Source organism: Amblyomma mixtum, chromosome 3 (genome assembly GCF_055824585.1).
Source record: "Amblyomma mixtum isolate Tamu chromosome 3, ASM5582458v1, whole genome shotgun sequence".
Taxonomy (NCBI): domain Eukaryota; kingdom Metazoa; phylum Arthropoda; class Arachnida; order Ixodida; family Ixodidae; genus Amblyomma; species Amblyomma mixtum.
Window position 1 is genome coordinate 410,480,197 of NC_143014.1, and position 18,069 is coordinate 410,498,265.

The 18,069-nt window shown below is 50.2% G+C and overlaps 1 protein-coding gene across 1 annotated transcript; it reads right to left on the reverse strand.

Moving 5' to 3' along the window:
* Positions 1-3,080: 3,080 nt before the first annotated feature.
* Positions 3,081-17,841, reverse strand: LOC149357643 (uncharacterized). Its single transcript, XM_089576643.1, has 3 exons — positions 17,762-17,841; positions 16,780-17,625; positions 3,081-3,096 (listed from the first exon to the last, which is right to left on the reverse strand). The coding sequence occupies exons 1-3, from the start codon at positions 17,839-17,841 to the stop codon at positions 3,081-3,083; spliced, it is 942 nt and encodes a 313-aa protein (XP_089432769.1).
* Positions 17,842-18,069: the final 228 nt, after the last annotated feature.

Consider the following 18,069-nt stretch of genomic DNA (forward strand, 5'->3'; position numbering starts at 1 on the left):
ACCAATCACTCGCATTCACACTCATGTCAACTCACACTCGTAACCACTCGCATTCTCAACCACTCACTCACACTCGTACTCATGTCTACTCACGCTCTTAGCCACTCGCACTCACGACTTACTCTCACACTCATGACCCCTTGCATTCACAACGATCACTCACTAGCAATCACAACTTCTCACTCACACTCACGTCCACTCATTCGCACTCACACCCATCACCACCCACACTCACTCGCACTCGCGTCCACTCACACGCACGACCACTCACTCACATGTGAGCTGATATGAGTGCACTCAAGAGTGAGTGTGCCGACCTATGGACCTAGTCTGCAGTTTTTTTTTCCTGCTTCAAAGTTAATTAATTAGTTCAGAATAATTAGCTAACTTTTTCATTATTGAATTGAGGAACAAAGTGTCAATGTAGAAGTTGTAAATTGTCTAAAAAAATCGCTAGCAGCGCTGTTTCCATCAAGGTACGATTTACACCAAAAGAGTCATTATGCATTGGAGAAAAGGAGCAAGCACATATGCCAAGCATGGAAAGCTGGTCTCTAGATGAGAGACGCTTGCACTTTCAGATCATCTATGCTTAGGAACTACCAACAAAATCACAGATTGCAGAAAATATGTGGCTGCCACATCCATCTCAGATTACACACAGAGCAGTGGGTGCAATATTACTAACGCCTACTGTTTGCACTCGGAACCGTTTAACACTAGTACTTTGTGTGGACGTATCATCATTCCTGTGTCCAATATAAGATAAGACAACAGGTATATGCCGTCATGAAACTGTTTGCAACAATGTCTAAAGGAAATGATCTTACAGCCCAATGCACTCTTCTAGGTTACCTGACTCCAGCTCCCTTATTTCAGTTTTGCGACAACGTCATCCGTAACTTCTGCTTTCATGAGAGGTGTGAGATAGATATGAGTTTGACGAATCAGCAATTTGAAAAAATTGTGCCACAACCTAAGACGAAGAATGGGCACAATGAGTACGGGCTGTCACGACCATTTTTGCAGTAAACCACGAAAATATACGCTCAAAACCTACATCATACAAAAACCACTCCGCCGTGGACTTTACACGAAACCCGCTAAGAGAAAAGACTCAAAAAAGCGACAGTTACACAGTCAAATCACCGACAATCAAAGCAAGTGCCACCAATGCTGGCTTGAAAGGCCAGGAATCTCACTCTACGGCTGAACCACTCACCGATAATTTTCGCACATATGCAGGCCAGGCAAACGTTGCTACAATACACTTGGGCCAGGAAAGGCGCGGCGCTGCATTTCTGCATTCACTAGAGAGCCTACATGTAAAAAGACGGTGGCGCGCAACATGTAGGCTCCCTAGCATTCACCCAGCGGGGCGTCTGTTTGGGCGTCATGGCAACAGCAGAAAACACCTTGGCAACATTGCATTCGTCGGGAACGGGCGTGAGCAACACTGAACTTGGCTGCAGCGTCTGTTTTGGCAACATTGCACTTGTCGGGAACGGGCGTGGCCAACATTGGGCTTGTCTGTAGCGGCTAGCAAACGGAAACACGCGGCCGGGCCCGTCGCCACCGGTGGCCGTACTTGTGGTAGGCCGACGCTAGGCCTAGCACCGCACCAGAGAAAAGTCCTCGTAAATCGGGAGAATCACGTACCGCTTGGTCAAAACTGGTACCGGTCGATGCCCCGCACCTTCGCGCACACTTTGATACCAAATATATCGCTTTAACTGTAAATTAACACTGCGTTAATTGGCATAATAGCAGGGGCCGATGAGAAGCGCGTCCCCTCCCGTCGGCGACCGCAGCGCCCTCTCGGTGTGCTGCCGCTCATTTTTTCTGCGCCTCCGAGCGCGCGACGACGCCTTTCGGCTGCGAACAACTAGCACCGACTTTTGGAAAGCACGGCGGGCACCGCTCGCGAGCGCCATGCGGTTTTCCGCACTAGATCTCGCCCCCACAGCTCGCGGCGCATCATGGAGGAAGGAAAATGTCCTTTTTCCATGGTAACTCGGCGTTGAGCGAGTGCGCCGGCGGCCGCCGGGACAGGCGACTGGGAGAATGGAGTGAATAATTTCACTGCGACGAGTTTTCAGTGGGTGGTCGGCTCGACTAGATCGCCTTTATGGCTTTGGAAACAGCAGCACTGACGAAGGTCTACGAAGAGTCCTCCCCGTTAATCGGCGCGTCAGCGCGCGCTCATTTCTTTTTGCCTTCATATGCATTTTGTTTTCATATGTATTTTTTTGCAAAGGGCAAGCACTCTGCCGCTTCCCTCCAGCCCCGCGCGCTGCATAGCAGAAACTTTGGACAGTAAATAATTAGCACTGTTTGTGGACCTCGTAGGGCGCTGTTAGAGCAGCACCGTCGCGTGAAGTGTTTCGCCCGTGTCGCTTGCTTGGTCCTGCATACACAGAAAATTTTACGCGTCGCCCGGAAGTACACCCGCGACTGGCAAATCGGACTCCGCCGTGCACGCTTCTGGGGTTCTGATCTATGTGCTCCCCGCCCGCCTCTGTCTTGGCCTCAAAACGCGGACCGACTTGGCGAGAGAAAATATTTAATTTGCTGTGGCCGTAAGGCAGCGCAGCAAAATTAAAGAAAAATGAACACTCTGCTAGTTGGTAAAAGAGGGCTAACAACACTTGGAACGGGCTACGCGCAGAGCTAGCACTGACAAACTTTATTTAGTTCAGATAAGTGGCAGGAGGGCGGACTTGCCCCCCACCCTCCCCCCCGCGTCCTTGTCAACCGACCGAGATCCCTCGGGACCTGGCGGCTTCGAAGGCTAGTCTTACGACGGTCTTATGCTCTTCCAGGTCCTATATGCCTGCGTGGCGATACCACCCAGGACTCCTTACTGACAGCTGCAGCGGTGGATTGGGCGCATGCAAACGTCATATGGGCTGGGCAGCTCCTCTGCAGGGCGAAATGCCGCGTCGGACCGCGGGTACGGGCGCTCGATGCGAGGCGCCGCTGTAACATCGTTGATGGAGACGGCTCACTAAGATTTAGACTAGATGTTGCATAAATTATTGCTACCTCACAACAGAAAAAATAAAATAATACGTTTTACTCTAACGTGAAATATATCTGCGATAAGAAATGCATAGTTGCCATGATGAGCACAAACGTCTGGCCACAATGCATCAAAAATTTGAAAGCTCAACAACAATGTCTTTGTAGTAAGCTTGGAGCTCACACTGTTTTACTTGCTGCAGAAATGAGGTTCCTTTTGTCTCAGCAAATAATAAGTTCCCACTAAGCATTTTTAGTACAAGCGGGAAGTGATAGTTTTCGTTCAGAAATCTGGCCACCAAGGTTATTCACGTAAGTCTGGCAACAAAGTAAAAACTTTGAAACAAATGTTAAATATTGTTATAAAATACTTAGGCAGCTACAAATTTTGAATTTATAAAACACAGAACATATCCGCGAATAGAAATAGTTGCCATTATGAGCACAAACGTCTGGCCACACGGCATAAAAAATCTGAAAGCTCAACAGCAATGTCTTTGTTGTAAGATTGGAACTTACGCTGTTTTGATTGCTGCGGAAATGAGGCTGTTTTTGTGTCAGCAAATAATATGTTTCCACTAAGCATTTTTAGTACAAGCGGAAAGTGATTGTTTGGTTCAGAAATCTGGCCACCAAGGTTATTCACGTAAGTCTGGCAACAGTCTAAATTTTGAAACAAATGTTAAATTTTGTTATAAAATATTTATGCAGCTGCAAATTTGGAATTAATAAAATTTGTTTAGTTTCCATCGTTGCACATAATCGTTTGGTGTAATTTTTAGGCATTTGAAGCCCATAACTTCTACTACACTTGTGCACAACTCTGCAGGGTTGTCGCCAGTTGGTTCAGTGACTCTCGCTGTCAGGGGTTCGGTGATCGCGCGATCGATTGATTGATTACAAACATCTTTATTTCTTCAATGTTCTCAGAACATGTGGGTGGGCCGCCTAGTGCGGTAGTCCACTGGCTGCTGCTGCTGCGCTGGCCCTCCCCACATGACAGCAGACATGATATGATAAGTTATCACGTGGTTTGAGCGTTATCTTCTGCTCCACCAGCAAGAGAAAAAATTAAGCGGTCGTAATTGGCTATTGATCGTTGATTATCCCAAAACGTACCTATACACTATTAGAAATACATTCGGGAAGGACATAGTAGTTTAGGACGCTTATAATATTCAAAACACACACCGTGAAATACTCAAGCCTATTAGCTTTTCCCTTCTGCTGAAAGGCGACCAGTTCGGCTCTCAGTTCAACGTGTGAGATCCCTTCACTAGAAAAATGTCATCCTACTCCTTGCTGGGCCGCAAGCGGTAGGATGTTGACGTGCCACTGGTCGGTATCGGTCAGCTCTGTGGGTGGGCGTCCTGCCTTGGTACGGAACAAAGTGAGAAACGACTGCCCTACACCAATACTCCGGAAGAGCCCCGTCTTCGCAAACCAGACCTGCTGTAGGAGAACTTGGAGTTGCTCAGCGCCCAAGTTGCACGAAGGACTTCTTGGCGACATCCAGTCCGGGTGTGCTGCCGCTCTTTTTTTCTGCGCCTCCGCGTGCGCGACGACGCCTTTCGGCAGCGAGCAACTAGCACCGACTTTTGGAAAGCATTGCGGCCACAGCTCGCGAGCGCCATGCGGTTTTCCGCACTAGATCTCGCCCCCACAGCTCGCGGCGCATCATGGAGGAAGGAAAATGTCCTTTTTCCATGGTAACTCGGCGTTGAGCTAGTGCGCCGGCGGCCGCCGGGACAAGCGACTGGGAGAATGGAGTGAATAATTTCACTGCGACGAGTTTTCAGTGGGTGGTCGGCTCGACTAGATCGCCTTTATGGCTTTGGAAACAGTAGCACTGACGAAGGTCTACGCAGAGCCCTCCCCGTTAATCGGCGTGTCAGCGCGCGCTCATTTCTTTTTGCCTTCATATGCATTTTGTTTTCATATGTATTTTTTTGCAAAGGGCAAGCACTCCGCCGCTTCCCTCCAGCCCCGCGCGCTGCATAGCAGGAACTTTGGACAGTAAATAATTAGCACTGTTTGTGAACCTCGTAGGGCGCTGTTAAAGCAGCACCGTCGCGTGAAGTGTTTCGCCCGTGTCGCTTGCTTGGTCCTGCATACACAGAAAATTTTACGCGTCGCCCGGAAGTACACCCGCGACTGGCAAATCGGACTCCGCCGTGCACGCTTCTGGGGTTCTGATCTATGTGCTCCCCGCCCGCCTCTGTCTTGGCCTCAAAACGCGGACCGACTTGGCCAGAGAAAATATTCAATTTGCTGTGGCCGTAAGGCAGCGCAGCAAAATTAAAGAAAAATGAACACTCTGCTAGTTGGTAAAAGAGGGCTAACAACACTTGGAACGGGCTACGCGCAGAGCTAGCCCAGACAAACTTTATTTAGTTCAGATAAGTGGCAGGAGGGCGGACTTGCCCCCCACCCTCCCCCCCGCGTCCTTGTCAACCGGCCGAGATCCCTCGGGACCTGGCGGCTTCGAAGGCTAGTCTTACGACGGTCTTATGCTCTTCCAGGTCCTATGGCTGCGTGGCGATACCACCCAGGACTCCTTACTGACAGCTGCAGCGGTGGATTGGGCGCATGCAAACGTCATATGGGCTGGGCAGCTCCTCTGCAGGGCGAAATGCCGCGTCGGACCGCGGGTACGGGCGCTCTATGCGAGGCGCCGCTGTAACATCGTTGATGCAGACGACTCACTAAGATTTAGAGTAGATGTTGCATAAATTATTGCTACCTCACAACAGAAAAAATAAAATAATACTTTTTACTCTAACGCGAAATATATCTGCGATAAGAAATGCATAGTTGCCATGATGAGCACAAACGTCTGGCCACAATGCATCAAAAATTTGAAAGCTCAACAACAATGTCTTTGTTGTAAGCTTGGAGCTCACACTGTTTTACTTGCTGCAGAAATGAGGTTCCTTTTGTCTCAGCAAATAATAAGTTCCCACTAAGCATTTTTAGTACAAGCGGGAAGTGATAGTTTTCGTTCAGAAATCTGGCCACCAAGGTTATTCACGTAAGTCTTGCAACAAAGTAAAAACTTTGAAACAAATGTTAAATATTGTTATAAAATACTTAGGCAGCTACAAATTTTGAATTTATAAAACACAGAACATATCCGCGAATAGAAATAGTTGCCATTATGAGCACAAACGTCTGGCCACACGGCATAAAAAATCTGAAAGCTCAACAACACTGTCTTTGTTGTAAGATTGGAACTTACGCTGTTTTGATTGCTGCGGAAATGAGGCCGTTTTTGTGTCAGCAAATAATATGTTCCCACTAAGCATTTTTAGTACAAGCGGGAAGTGATAGTTTGGTTCAGAAATCTGGCCACCAAGGTTATTCACGTAAGTCTGGCAACAAAGTAAAAAATTTGAAACAAATGTTAAATATTGTTATAAAACAATTATGCAGCTACAAATTTCGAATTTATAAAACAGAACATATCCGCGAATAGAAATAGTTGCCATTATGAGCACAAACGTCTGGCCACACTGCATAAAAAATCTGAAAGCTCAACAACAATGTCTTTGTTGTAAGATTGGAACTTACGCTGTTTTGATTGCTGCGGAAATGAGGCTGTTTTTGTGTCAGCAAATAATTGTTGCCACTGAGCATTTTTAGTAAAAGTGGGAAGTGATAGTTTTCGTTCAGAAATCTGGCCACCAAGGTTATTCACGTAAGTCTGGCAACAGTCTAAATTTTGAAACAAATGTTAAATTTTGTTATAAAATATTTATGCAGCTGCAAATTTGGAATTAATAAAATTTGTTTAGTTTCCATCGTTGCACATAATCGTTTGGTCCATGGTAGAGAGAGGGTGCGGTAGATGGTCCTTGGCGATCACAAAATGAACAAGGGAGGGGAAAACCTCAGGTTGCTAGAGCCAACGTTTCGACAAGGGGACTTGTCTTCGTCTGGGCAAAGCGTTCATCATCGGCAGGGATTAAATAGGGCCTTCGCTCCGAGGAGGAAGGCCCCGGGGGTGGGGCAGGAAAGTGATGTGGGAGGGGATGCGTGTCAGGAAGGGGAGGGAGGTGAATCATGATTCCTTAGGCTGCAATAGTGGAACAACTAATATCCGGGGGGTGTGTAATGATCAAAAGGCTTTGAAGGGGCTGCGACGGGGGAGGAGGCGCAGGGTGAACCTGCAAAACTCAGATAAAAGGATTAGTCAGCGTGGTACAGGGAAATGAGAACAAGGGGAAAAAAAAAGAAGCTGGCACTGGAAGGAGAAAGGAAGGGGGGCATTTCCAAGGAAGGACAAGGCAGAGGGAGGGGGGGAAATGGCTCGTGTTCAGAGAAAGCCAAAAAGTGGGGGCGGAGGGGGTAACAGGAGTGTCATGGTTTCCGAGAACTGGTAGCAGGGGATTAGGAGAAAAAAAAAAGTGAACAAAGGGAGAGGGTGACATGGCCGGAAATGTGGTGGAAGATATGACGTGGGAAGGGTGCAAGGAGCGACAATATAAGTAAATTTTCACAGGTTCATTATCTTCCTTATTGCACCAGCGGTGCCCCGCCAGAGACGGGTTGGTTTCAACTGGAAGACTGAAGCTTGGTCTCTGCACCAGCGGTGCCCCGTCAGAGACGGTCTCAAGATGTGTTGACACGCAGGGATAAAGAAAGGCAATAACTGAGGTTTATGTACAGATATTTACAGCGTACAGAAGTTTAGACACTCGAGACAAATTAACGGCACAAGGACAAACAAAAACAAAAAGGTGGATCTGGCTAATACTAGGGGAAGCCCCTACTCGGCGTTGCCGAAGATGCGTTGCATCTGACCTTAGCGCAGAACCTCTTTTTCTGGCGCCGGAGCCAGGTTTTAAAGACATCAAGGCCCAGCCCACATTTGCAGCTTCCAATCATGTTGTGCTCTTAACATGGTTGGTTCATCCAGGGCATGGCCAGCCCTCCAGCTTCCGTAAGGTAGAGCGCTCTCTCCACCACAAAATAAAACAAAAACACAAATATACATCCGTGCCAGCACGTGTGCGAATCAGTACCGCGGGTGGGGGAACACCCGTATACCTGCCGGCGCGTTCGCGAGCGGCCGCGTTCCAAGAAAGGAGACGCTTCGCTGTGAGCACACCCAGCCGCGTTCCGATGACCCCCGCGAACGCTACCGAACCCTTACAATATACTTATGTGAGGTTCTACGAAATAGTCTGACCACGTGCAAGACATTTGTTAATTTAAAATTATGCTGACCCTGGAATGTACCTGAGAGATTCCAGGTTTTCTCTGGACATGTTAATCCCTGTTGGTTGCAGTGTTTTAAATTTGTGGATTAGGAATGCTTCTCTGTATTTTCTGTCCCTAGTCGATTTGAAGCCTGACAGAAGAATGAACAATTTGAGTTCGTCGAATTTGTGATGGCGTTGATTAAAATGGGTCGACACTGCCTTCTGTTCATTCCGTGTTGGGTCAGCCCGGTGCCCGTTTAATCTGGCACTCATTGTTTGTCCGGTTTCTCCGATATATTGTTTCTTAACGAGTATGAACTTCACAAAGACCTCACAGAATTTGCGCGAAGATTGCGAATTAAGGAATTCTTTGCCGAAAAAGCAAACGCCCCAATTACTAACCTAGCTCTTTCCTGTAACACGTGGTCAACACGTGCTCACCCTACTGCAGTAACCAGCCTTAATCCCATCCCTCTCAAAGCCGAAAGCACGTGGACGCCGGAAGCGCAGCAGAGTCCCGAATTAGACTTGTACATTAAATCTGTCTCGAAAGAAATTATAGACCAAACAAAGCAAGCTCCAAAACGCAGAAACGTTACCCCAACGGAACAGGCTACTCTGAACCATTTAGCTTCTAGAACCGATATAGTCATTAAACCTGGAGACAAAGGAGGTAGCATAGTTATCCTGCCAGCCGAAAAATACAAAAAAGAAGCTTTTAGGCAACTTAACAACCCTTGTCATTATAGGAAATTAGATTCAGATCCCACTTCAGAGTTCTGCAAATTGATTCTGAACAAACTGGCAAACTTACTATCAAGAGAACTAATCACGCAGTCCGATTACCACTTCTTAAATCCGCTAAACAAACAGGCAGGACGCTTTTATCTACTTCCCAAAATCCATAAGGTTTCCGAAGAAGACTTGTTTAAAGCAGATATCCCCGGCAGACCTATCGTTTCAAACAATAACACGCCCACAGAGAACTTATCAATTTTCCTGAACAACTACCTTGCAGATATTCCCACCCACCTCCCTTCCTTTGTCGAGGATACACCGCACTTTCTCCGCATAATAGAGTCTCTGAATGACGCTTCCATTATCCCAGCAGATAGCATACTTGTCACACTTGACGTCGCCGCTTTGTACACAAATATTCCCATTAATGAAGGTATCGACGCACTCTTAAAAATTCTAACTCAAAGTCCTCACCCGCACGAAACTGAAGTGTACCTCACGCTACTTGAATTGGTACTAACACTCAACTACTTTGAATTCAATTCTTCTTACTACCTTCAAGTATTTGGAACAAGCATGGGCACTCCCTTCGCACCCACCTACGCGAACATTTTTATGGGGCTACTAGAATCTAAACTTCTAAATTCATTTCTAAAAAAACCACTCATATACCTGCGGTACATAGACGATATTTTCATGATATGGGAGCATGGGGCTGAGACCCTGAAGGCATTCGTCACACATTTCAATTCATTCCACTCCAGCATTAAATTCACCTTGAACTCCTCGAAAACGCAAGTCAATTTCCTTGACACCACTGTCTATTTAGAAAATAGCAAGCTCAAAACCACACTTTACAGGAAGCCTACTGACCGACAACAATACTTAGATTTCACTAGCCATCATCCAAGACACTGCAAACAAGGTATATTCGTAGGACAGGCAACGAGACTAAGAAGAATATGTAGCGACGACGATGATTACCTGAAACACCTCCACTCGCTAAAAAACACACTAATCACCAGAAACCATCCACAGACAACCCTTAATAATGCGTTCCAACGAGCAACCACTTTGAAACGAGATGTAGTTCTTAAAAAACGAACAAAAGCCATCAGTCAACGACCTCCTGCAGTTATAACGAAATACTCAAACGCGCTTCCAAACATAAACAATATCCTGCGGAAATACTACCCCATTTTAACTGGTAACGACCGTCTCAAGAAAATATTTCCCGACGGACCAAGGGTAACATACAGACGCAACACAAACCTGAGGGACATCCTGGTGCATGCTAGGCTCGGTAAGAAACCACCACCGACACTAACTTCATGCTCTCGACCTAGATGCAAGACATGCAGACATTTACAAAGGGACACTACGGTTAAAAATACGCAAGCGATTTCAGTGTCGATATAAAGACCAGTTTTGACTGCACATCGTCCAATATTATCTACATGCTCCAGTGCTCCTACTGCGAGAAACAATATATCGGAGAAATCGGAAAAACAATGAGTGCCAGATTAAACGGGCACCGGGCTGACACAACACGGAATGAACAGAAGGCAGTGTCGACCCATTTTAATCAACGCCATCACAAATTCGACGAACTCAAATTGTTCATTCTTCAGTCAGGCTTCAAATCGACTAGGGACAGAAAATACAGAGAAGCATTCCTAATCCACAAATTTAAAACACTGCAACCAACAGGGATTAACATGTCCAGAGGAAACCTGGAATCTCTCAGGTACATTTCAGGGTCAGCATAATTTTAAATTAACAAATGTCTTGCACGTGGTCAGACTATTTCGTAGAACCTCACATAAGTATATTGTCGCTCCTTGCAGCCTTCCCACGTCATATCTTCCACCACATTTCCGGCCTTGTCACCCTCTCCCTTTGTTCACTTTTTTTTTCTCCTAATCCCCTGCTACCAGTTCTCGGAAACCATGACACTCCTGTTACCCCCTCCGCCCCCACTTTTTGGCTTTCTCTGAACACGAGCCATTTCCCCCCCACCCCCTGCCTTGTCCTTCCTTGGAAATGCCCCCCTTCCTTTCTCCTTCCAGTGCCAGCTTCTTTTTTTTTTCCCTTGTTCTCATTTCCCTGTACCACGCTGACTAATCCTTTTATCTGAGTTTTGCAGGTTCACCCAGCGCCTCCTCCCCCGTCGCAGCCCCTTCAAAACCTTTTGTTGATTACACACCCCCCGGATATTAGTTGTTCCACTATTGCAGCCTAAGGAATCATGATTCACCTCCCTCCCCTTCCTGACACGCATCCCCTCGCACATCACTTACCTTCCCCACCCCCGGGGCCTTCCTCCTCGGAGCGAAGGCCCTATTTAATCCCTGCCGATGATGAACTCTTTGCCCAGACGAAGACAAGTCCCCTTGTCGAAACGTTGGCTCTAGCAACCTGAGGTTTTCCCCTCGCTTGTTCATAATCGTTTGGTGTAATTTTTAGTCATTTGAAGCCCATAACTTCTACTACACTTGTGCACAACTCTGTAGGGTTGTCGCCAGTTGGTTCAGTGACTCTCGCTGTCAGGGGTTCGGTGATCGCGCGATTGATTGATTGATTACAAACATCTTTATTTCTTCAATGTTCTCAGAACATGTGGCTGGGCCGCCTAGTGCGGTAGTCCACTGGCTGCTGCTGCTGCGCTGGCCCTCCCCACATGACAGTAGACATGATATGATAAGTTAGCACGTGGTTTGAGCGTTATCTTCTGCTCCACCAGCAAGAGAAAAATTTAACCGGTCGTAATTGGCTATTGATCGTTGATTATCCCAAAACGTACCTATACACTATTAGAAATACATTCGGGAAGGACATAGTAGTTTAGGACGCTTATAATATTCAAAACACACACCGTGAAATACTCAAGCCTATTAGCTTTTCCCTTCTCCTGAAAGGCGACGAGTTCGGCTCTGAGTTCAACGTGTGAGATCGGTTCACTAGAAAAATGTCATCCTACTGCTTGCTGCGCCGCAAGCAGTAGGATGTTGACGTGCCACTGGTCGGTATCGGTCAGCTCCGTGGGTGGGCGTCCTGCCTTGGTACGGAACAAAGTGAGAAACGACTGCCCTACACCAATACTCCGGAAGAGCCCCGTCTTCGCAAACCAGACCTGCTGTAGGAGAACTTGGCATTGCTCAGCGCCCAAGTTGCACGAAGGACTTCTTGGCGACATCCATTCCGGGTGTGCTGCGAGAGAGAGAGAGAACAACTTTTATTTAGAAAGCCTGCAGAGTCGGTTAGGCTCCCTCCAAGCAGGGAGGACAAGCTTTTACCGCGACGCAGCCACTACGTCAATCTCGTGCGTTGTGCTCCTTGAGGTCTTGTTACGTCCCTCGCTACTTCCGCGGGTTCGAGAGGGCCGCCGCCCCCTTCCTGGGGGTGCCGCCCCCCTCTCCTCGGTTTCGCTCGGTCGCTGCCTCTCGAGAGCTGCCGAGACCTGCTGGACGGCCTTGAGTTGTGTCTTTTGATCACAGCTCCTCGTTGCAGCCTCTAGCTGCGTCGGGATCGTCGTCTTCTCGCTGGCTTCGCGCGGATTTACGCTACAGTCCCAAAGGATGTGAGCCGCGGTGGCTCTCTCCTTCACGCACAGTCTGCATATGTCGCTCGCGTGCACACTCGGACACACGTGCTTAGCTAGCACCGGGGTGAGCAGGGACCCCGTCTGTAACTGTCTATATAACACTGCCTCCTTCCGGGTAAGCCCCGGGTGAGGTGGCGGCATAGTCTGTCTGTTCAGTCTGTACCATTTCACTATTTCGTTGAAGGTGGTCATCTTGTCCTTGGCACTGCGCCGCGACCAGGACTCCGAGTCGGCCGTGCTTTCAGCCGCGCGGTTGGTTAGTCCTCGCGCGGCCGAATTGGCCATCTCGTTGTGGTTCACGTTTCCGCGTTCCGACACGTCACTGCCCATGTGGGCCAGAAACCACTTGATCACCACAGGACTGTTGCGTCCGATGTCTTCGCCCTTGCGCAGTATGCTCGCGGCCTCACTACATACCCTACCCTTGGCGTAGTTCTTCACTGCCGTTCTAGAGTCACACAACACTGTAGTACATCCGGGGTCGGAAACAGCCAAGGCGATGGCCACCTCCTCCGCCCGGTGCGCTTCTCGAGTCCGGACGCTCACCGCGGTCTTCGTTGCACCCGTCGATCCCCGACAACCACCGCCGCGTATGCGTCGGTGCTCCCTTGATACTCTGCCGCGTCCACGTAGGCGGCGCCTTCTTCTCTGGCGTGGAGGTCCACGAGAGCCCTGGCCCTCGCCAACCTCCGCTCCCTGTTGTGCTCGGGGTTCACGTTCTTCGGGATCGGGAAGACCCTGAGCTTTCTGTTGATGCTATCTGGTATAGGTACGTCTTTCTGCTGCTTGCCTTCCCTCGGTTCGAGGCCAAGGTCCCGCAGTATCTGTCTTCCGGTTCTCGTTTCGGAGAGACGCTCGAGTTGCGCCCTTCTCTGTGCTTCGGCTATTTCGTCCAGTGTGTTGTGGACTCCCAGCGCCATGAATTTTTCGGTGCTCGTGCCCCCAAGGAGACCGAGTGCCGCCTTATACGCCTTGCGTATTGTGGCGTCTATCTTGTTAAGTTCACTCGGCCTCCAGTTGTGGAAGGCGGCCACGTACGTTATGTGGCTAACTGCGAAGGATTGAACGAGCCTAGTCAGGCTCTCCTCCTTCATCCCCGCTTTTCTGTTGGACACCCTCTTGATGAGTCTCATTGCCGCAGCCGCCTTGCCCGCGAGCTTGTTGACCGTGTCACCGTTGACTCGGTTTCGCTGGACGAGCAGCCCGAGTCCGAATCTTCTCGACCTGCGGTATTACCTGTCCTCCCGCCGTCTTGACCGTGATCTTGGGACGCTCGTACTTGACTTCCATATTCTTTCTTTTCCTGCACGATCCTTTCGGGGGAATCACCAGCAGTTCTGACTTGGCCGGGGTGCAAACGAGTCCAGACCCGTCCAGCTGCTCCTCGATGGCGTTGACCGCTCCTTGCAGCGTTGTCTCGATGTGTCCGTCGCTTCCTCCCGGTACCCATAGCGTCACGTCGTCGGCGTAGATGGTGTGCCGGACTCCCGCTACTCTTTGTAGCCGGGTGGCCACCCCGATAATCACGAGGTTGAAGAGTAGCGGGGAGATCACCGACCCCTGCGTAGTTCCGACGCTGCCCAGCTTCTTCTCTTCGAGCTGTAGGTCTCCCGCACAGATTTCGGTGGTTCGTTCCGTCAGGAAGTCTTTGATGTACTGGTATGTCCTCCTTCCCATGTTTAGCCTGGATACTTGGGCCAGGATAGCCGAGTGCCTCACTTTATCAAAGGCGGTCTGCAAGTCCAGCCCGAGTACGGCTCTGTTGTCCTTGGTGCCCGTCGTATCGTCGATGATCTCGTTCTTCAGTAAGATCATGGCGTCTTGCGTCCCGAGTTTGTTCCGAAACCCGATGATGGAGTTTGGGTAAAGCTCCGATTCTTCCAGGTAACGCTTCCACCTGTTCATGAGAACGTGCTCGAGGACCTTTCCCACGCACGAAGTGAGTGAGATCGGCCTGAGGTTCTCTATGTTGGGCGGCCTGCCAGGCTTGGGGATGAGGATCGTCTTGGCTGCTTTCCATTCCTTGGGTAGCCTTCCTTCTTGCCAGCACTTGTTGTAGAAGTTCGTGAGCGTTTCGATGGCCGCTTCGTTGAGGTTCTTGAGCGCTCTGTTGGTCACTCGATCGGGACCCGCGGCAGACCTTCCATTGAGTTCCTGCAGGGCAACTCTTACTTCCCAGGTCTGGATGTCGCGATCTAGCGTCTCGTTCTCCTTGCCTTGGTAATCCGGGTGTCTTTCCGTGGGGGTGGTCGGCAGGTACTTGGCGTCCAAGCGCCGCTTGACCTCGTCCTTCCCGTGTTCGCAGATTGCCTTGTGTAGGATCCTGGCCAGGTTGTTGTGTTGGTGGCCCTTGGTCTTGGTTTCGTCGAGGAGGTGCCGCAGCATGTTCCACGTCTTGCCCTTGTGCATCTGTCCGTCGGCTTCGTTGCAGGCCTCGTTCCACTGTTGGGTGCATAGCACCCTGCAGTGGACCTCGATCTGCCTGTTGAGCTCGGCGATCTTCTTCCTTAGACTTCGGTTGGTTCGTCGCTTCTGCCACCTCGCCTTTATGGACTGCTTGGCTTCTATCAGGTGGGCCAGCCGACTGTCCATCTTGTCTATCCGTTCGTCCGTCTCTAGCTCTTTTGTGGCTCCTTCCGTCGTCTCAACGACGTTGGCCGCCCATTGCTCGATGTCCGCAATGTCCTCTTGCACCGCGGGTAGCGCCTTTCGAAAGGCGTCCCAGTCCGTAATGCGATGCTTTCTTATGCCGGTGTTGCCTTGGCCTTCGAGCAGTATGACGACCTCTACGATGTAGTGATCGCTGCCCAGCTCTTGGCCCGTGTTTCTCCATTTCGCTTCTCTTGATCCTCCTTCAGTTTTGATGAAGGTAAGGTCCGGAGTTGTGTCTCTCGGAACAGATGTGCCGATCCTGGTGGGAAAGGCCGGATCCGTGATTAGGTTCAGTCCGACGTCGGTGGCGTCTTGCATCAGCTCTCTCCCCTTGACCGTCGTTCTGTGGTAGCCCCAGTCTTGGCTCGGTGCGTTAAAGCCTCCGCACACTACGAGCGTATTGCTTCCCGCGACTGAAGCTGCCTTGTGGAACAGTGCCTTGAATTTCTGTTGTCCGTGGGACGGGTTGCTGTAGACGTTCACCAGGAAAGTGCTCTCCCTCCTCTTCTTTCCCGTGATTACTTCCACCGTGCAGTGTTCGATGGCGCTTCTGCCGATCATTTCGTGTTCCACGAAGGTGATCCCTCTCCTAACGAAGGTGCAGACCCCTCTGCCCTTGCCCTTGGACGTGTCCCTTTTGCTCGGCGGGCTGTCGTGCGACCGGTAGCCCGGTAGTTTCGGCGTCTCTTCGCTGTGTGTTTCTTGAATCATTATGACGTCTGGTTTCCTCGTTAGTTGCTGCAAGTGTTGCTGCAGCACTGCTCTCTTGCCGGTAAAGCCGTTGCAGTTCCAGTGCCAGACCAAGAGGTCTCTCACTGGGGGTGTGGATGCTGCTGTACTTGCTGTCCCGTCCATAATTGCTGCAGTTTGGCGGTGATCTGTGCTTCCATACATTGTATTTGTGCCTGTATCTGCGTCTGCAGCTGTGCTTGCATTTGCGCCATCATGTTCTGGATCGTGCTCTGTATATTCGTTGTCATCTGCTGAACCGTTTGCGCGAGCGCAGTAAGTCGTTCTTTGGTTTCCTTGCTGGTCGCCTCCAGACGGTCGAGTCTGACGTCCTGTTTTTCGATTCTCTCCATTGTCTTTCGTTCCTTGGCGACCTCTATGGCTCTCCTCTTGGGAGCCGGTCCCGCCGTTCTCGTGGGTCTCGGGTCCACCTCGACCTCTAGTTCGTCCTCGGTTATCTCTTCTTGTTCCCTCTCTTGTGCGGGCTTCGGCAGCAGCTGCTGCTGTTGCTGCATCGCAATTAATGTCGTTAGCTTCGCGTTGATTTCCTTGATGGTTGCGTCCTGCTCGGCGATTCTCTGCTTTAGCTTCTCGTTCTCGTCTCTTAGGGCTTTTATTACCATTCCATTCTCTTCTTAGAACTTCTTCGTGGCGTTTTGCGCCGGTGGTTGTATTTTCTCTGTCATGTTAGCCTTGACTGCTTCGGCCCAGGTGACTCTTTCCTCCGACTGCGACGGTCTGTGGCGGCTGGCGCTCCTGCCTCCCTTGCTGTTGTCCCTCTTGCGGCTGCTGTCGCGCTGCCTCGAATCCCCGCGGGGTCTCTCAGCAGACGGCGCTCGCAGCGGCGGAAAGCTTTTCGGATCCAGTTGTTGCTGCATGGCTTCCATCTTGCGTTCCCATTGCCGTTTTTTGACCACATACGGCATCTTGTACTTGTTTTTGCATTCCCTCTCGCCCGTTGGATGCTGTCCCCCGCAGAGCTTGCACTTGGGGTTGCATTCGCGTTTGTGATCCTCGCTGGGGTTCACGATTCTGCAGCCGAAGCATACTTTGGCATTGGGATTCGGGCATACGTCTCTTCTATGGCCGATCCTGCCGCATTGCCTGCACACGTCAAAGTGCTTGCGGTAAAGCTCGCACCTGACTAATATCGAGCCATACTTGACGTAGTTCGGTACTTTTTGTCCAGCGAAGAGTACTATCACTGTGGTTGTATTGCCGATTCTGCGCGCCTCCACCGCTAGGGGGTTGCATGGCTTCACGATGTTTTCGGTTATCTCTTCCGGGGTGTCGTGTACGGCTATGCCTCGGATGACTCCCTTCACCGTGCCGTCCGGCGCCGTTCGGTAGGCGCTGACTTCGTATGCCTTGTCTCCTACGTTTAGGGTTTTGACCTTAGAGTACAGCGTGGCACGCCTCTCGTCCGGGGTGCTGACCACGATGATGTTTTGCTGCGCGTTCGTGCAGATGGTGTCTGCTTTGGCTTCTTCCTTCGTTATTCGAACCGCCGTCATGACGGCCGACATAATTATTGAAACCTCAGTTCTCGCTACGTTGAGACCTCCCCATGGTCTCATGACTATCTTGGTGTCTTCCTTCGGCATGTCTATCGGCATCATCGCCGCTTTCGTTACCGAGGCTGCAACTCTCTTAGGAAAACTGGCCCTAGTCTTGGGTCTAGACTGGCGAGTAGTGACGGCGGACTCACCGTTTTCCTTGCCGGCCATGATCTGCTTGATGCGCTTGCCGGAGGCCGACCAGCCTTCGGCTTCTTCCGGTGTAATGTCCTCTCCGGGAACTTCAATGGACGTACGCCCGCCGAGACTGCCGATGCTCGGCGCTGACGTTATGTTGTCTCCCATCGACGTGTCCACTTCCATTCTCGGACGCCATCTTGGTCGTACTCGTCGTCGGGTTAGGCCTAGCGGCCGGGCCCGTCGCCACCGGTGGCCGTACTTGTGGTAGGCCGACGCTAGGCCTAGCACCGCACAAGAGAAAAGTCCTCGTAAATCGGGAGAATCACGTACCGCTTGGTCAAAACTGGTACCGGTCGATGCCCCGCACCTTCGCGCACACTTTGATACCAAATATATCGCTTTAACTGTAAATTAACACTGCGTT

Coding starts and splice junctions, on each gene's coding strand:
- LOC149357643 (XM_089576643.1), bottom strand. CDS start 17,841: ATGGCGTCCGAGAATGGAAGTGGACACGTCGATGGGAGACAACATAAC. Junction 17,626..17,761: donor CATCGGCAGTCTCGGCGGGC/GTACGTCCATTG, acceptor TCGCCAGTCTAG/ACCCAAGACTAGGGCCAGTT.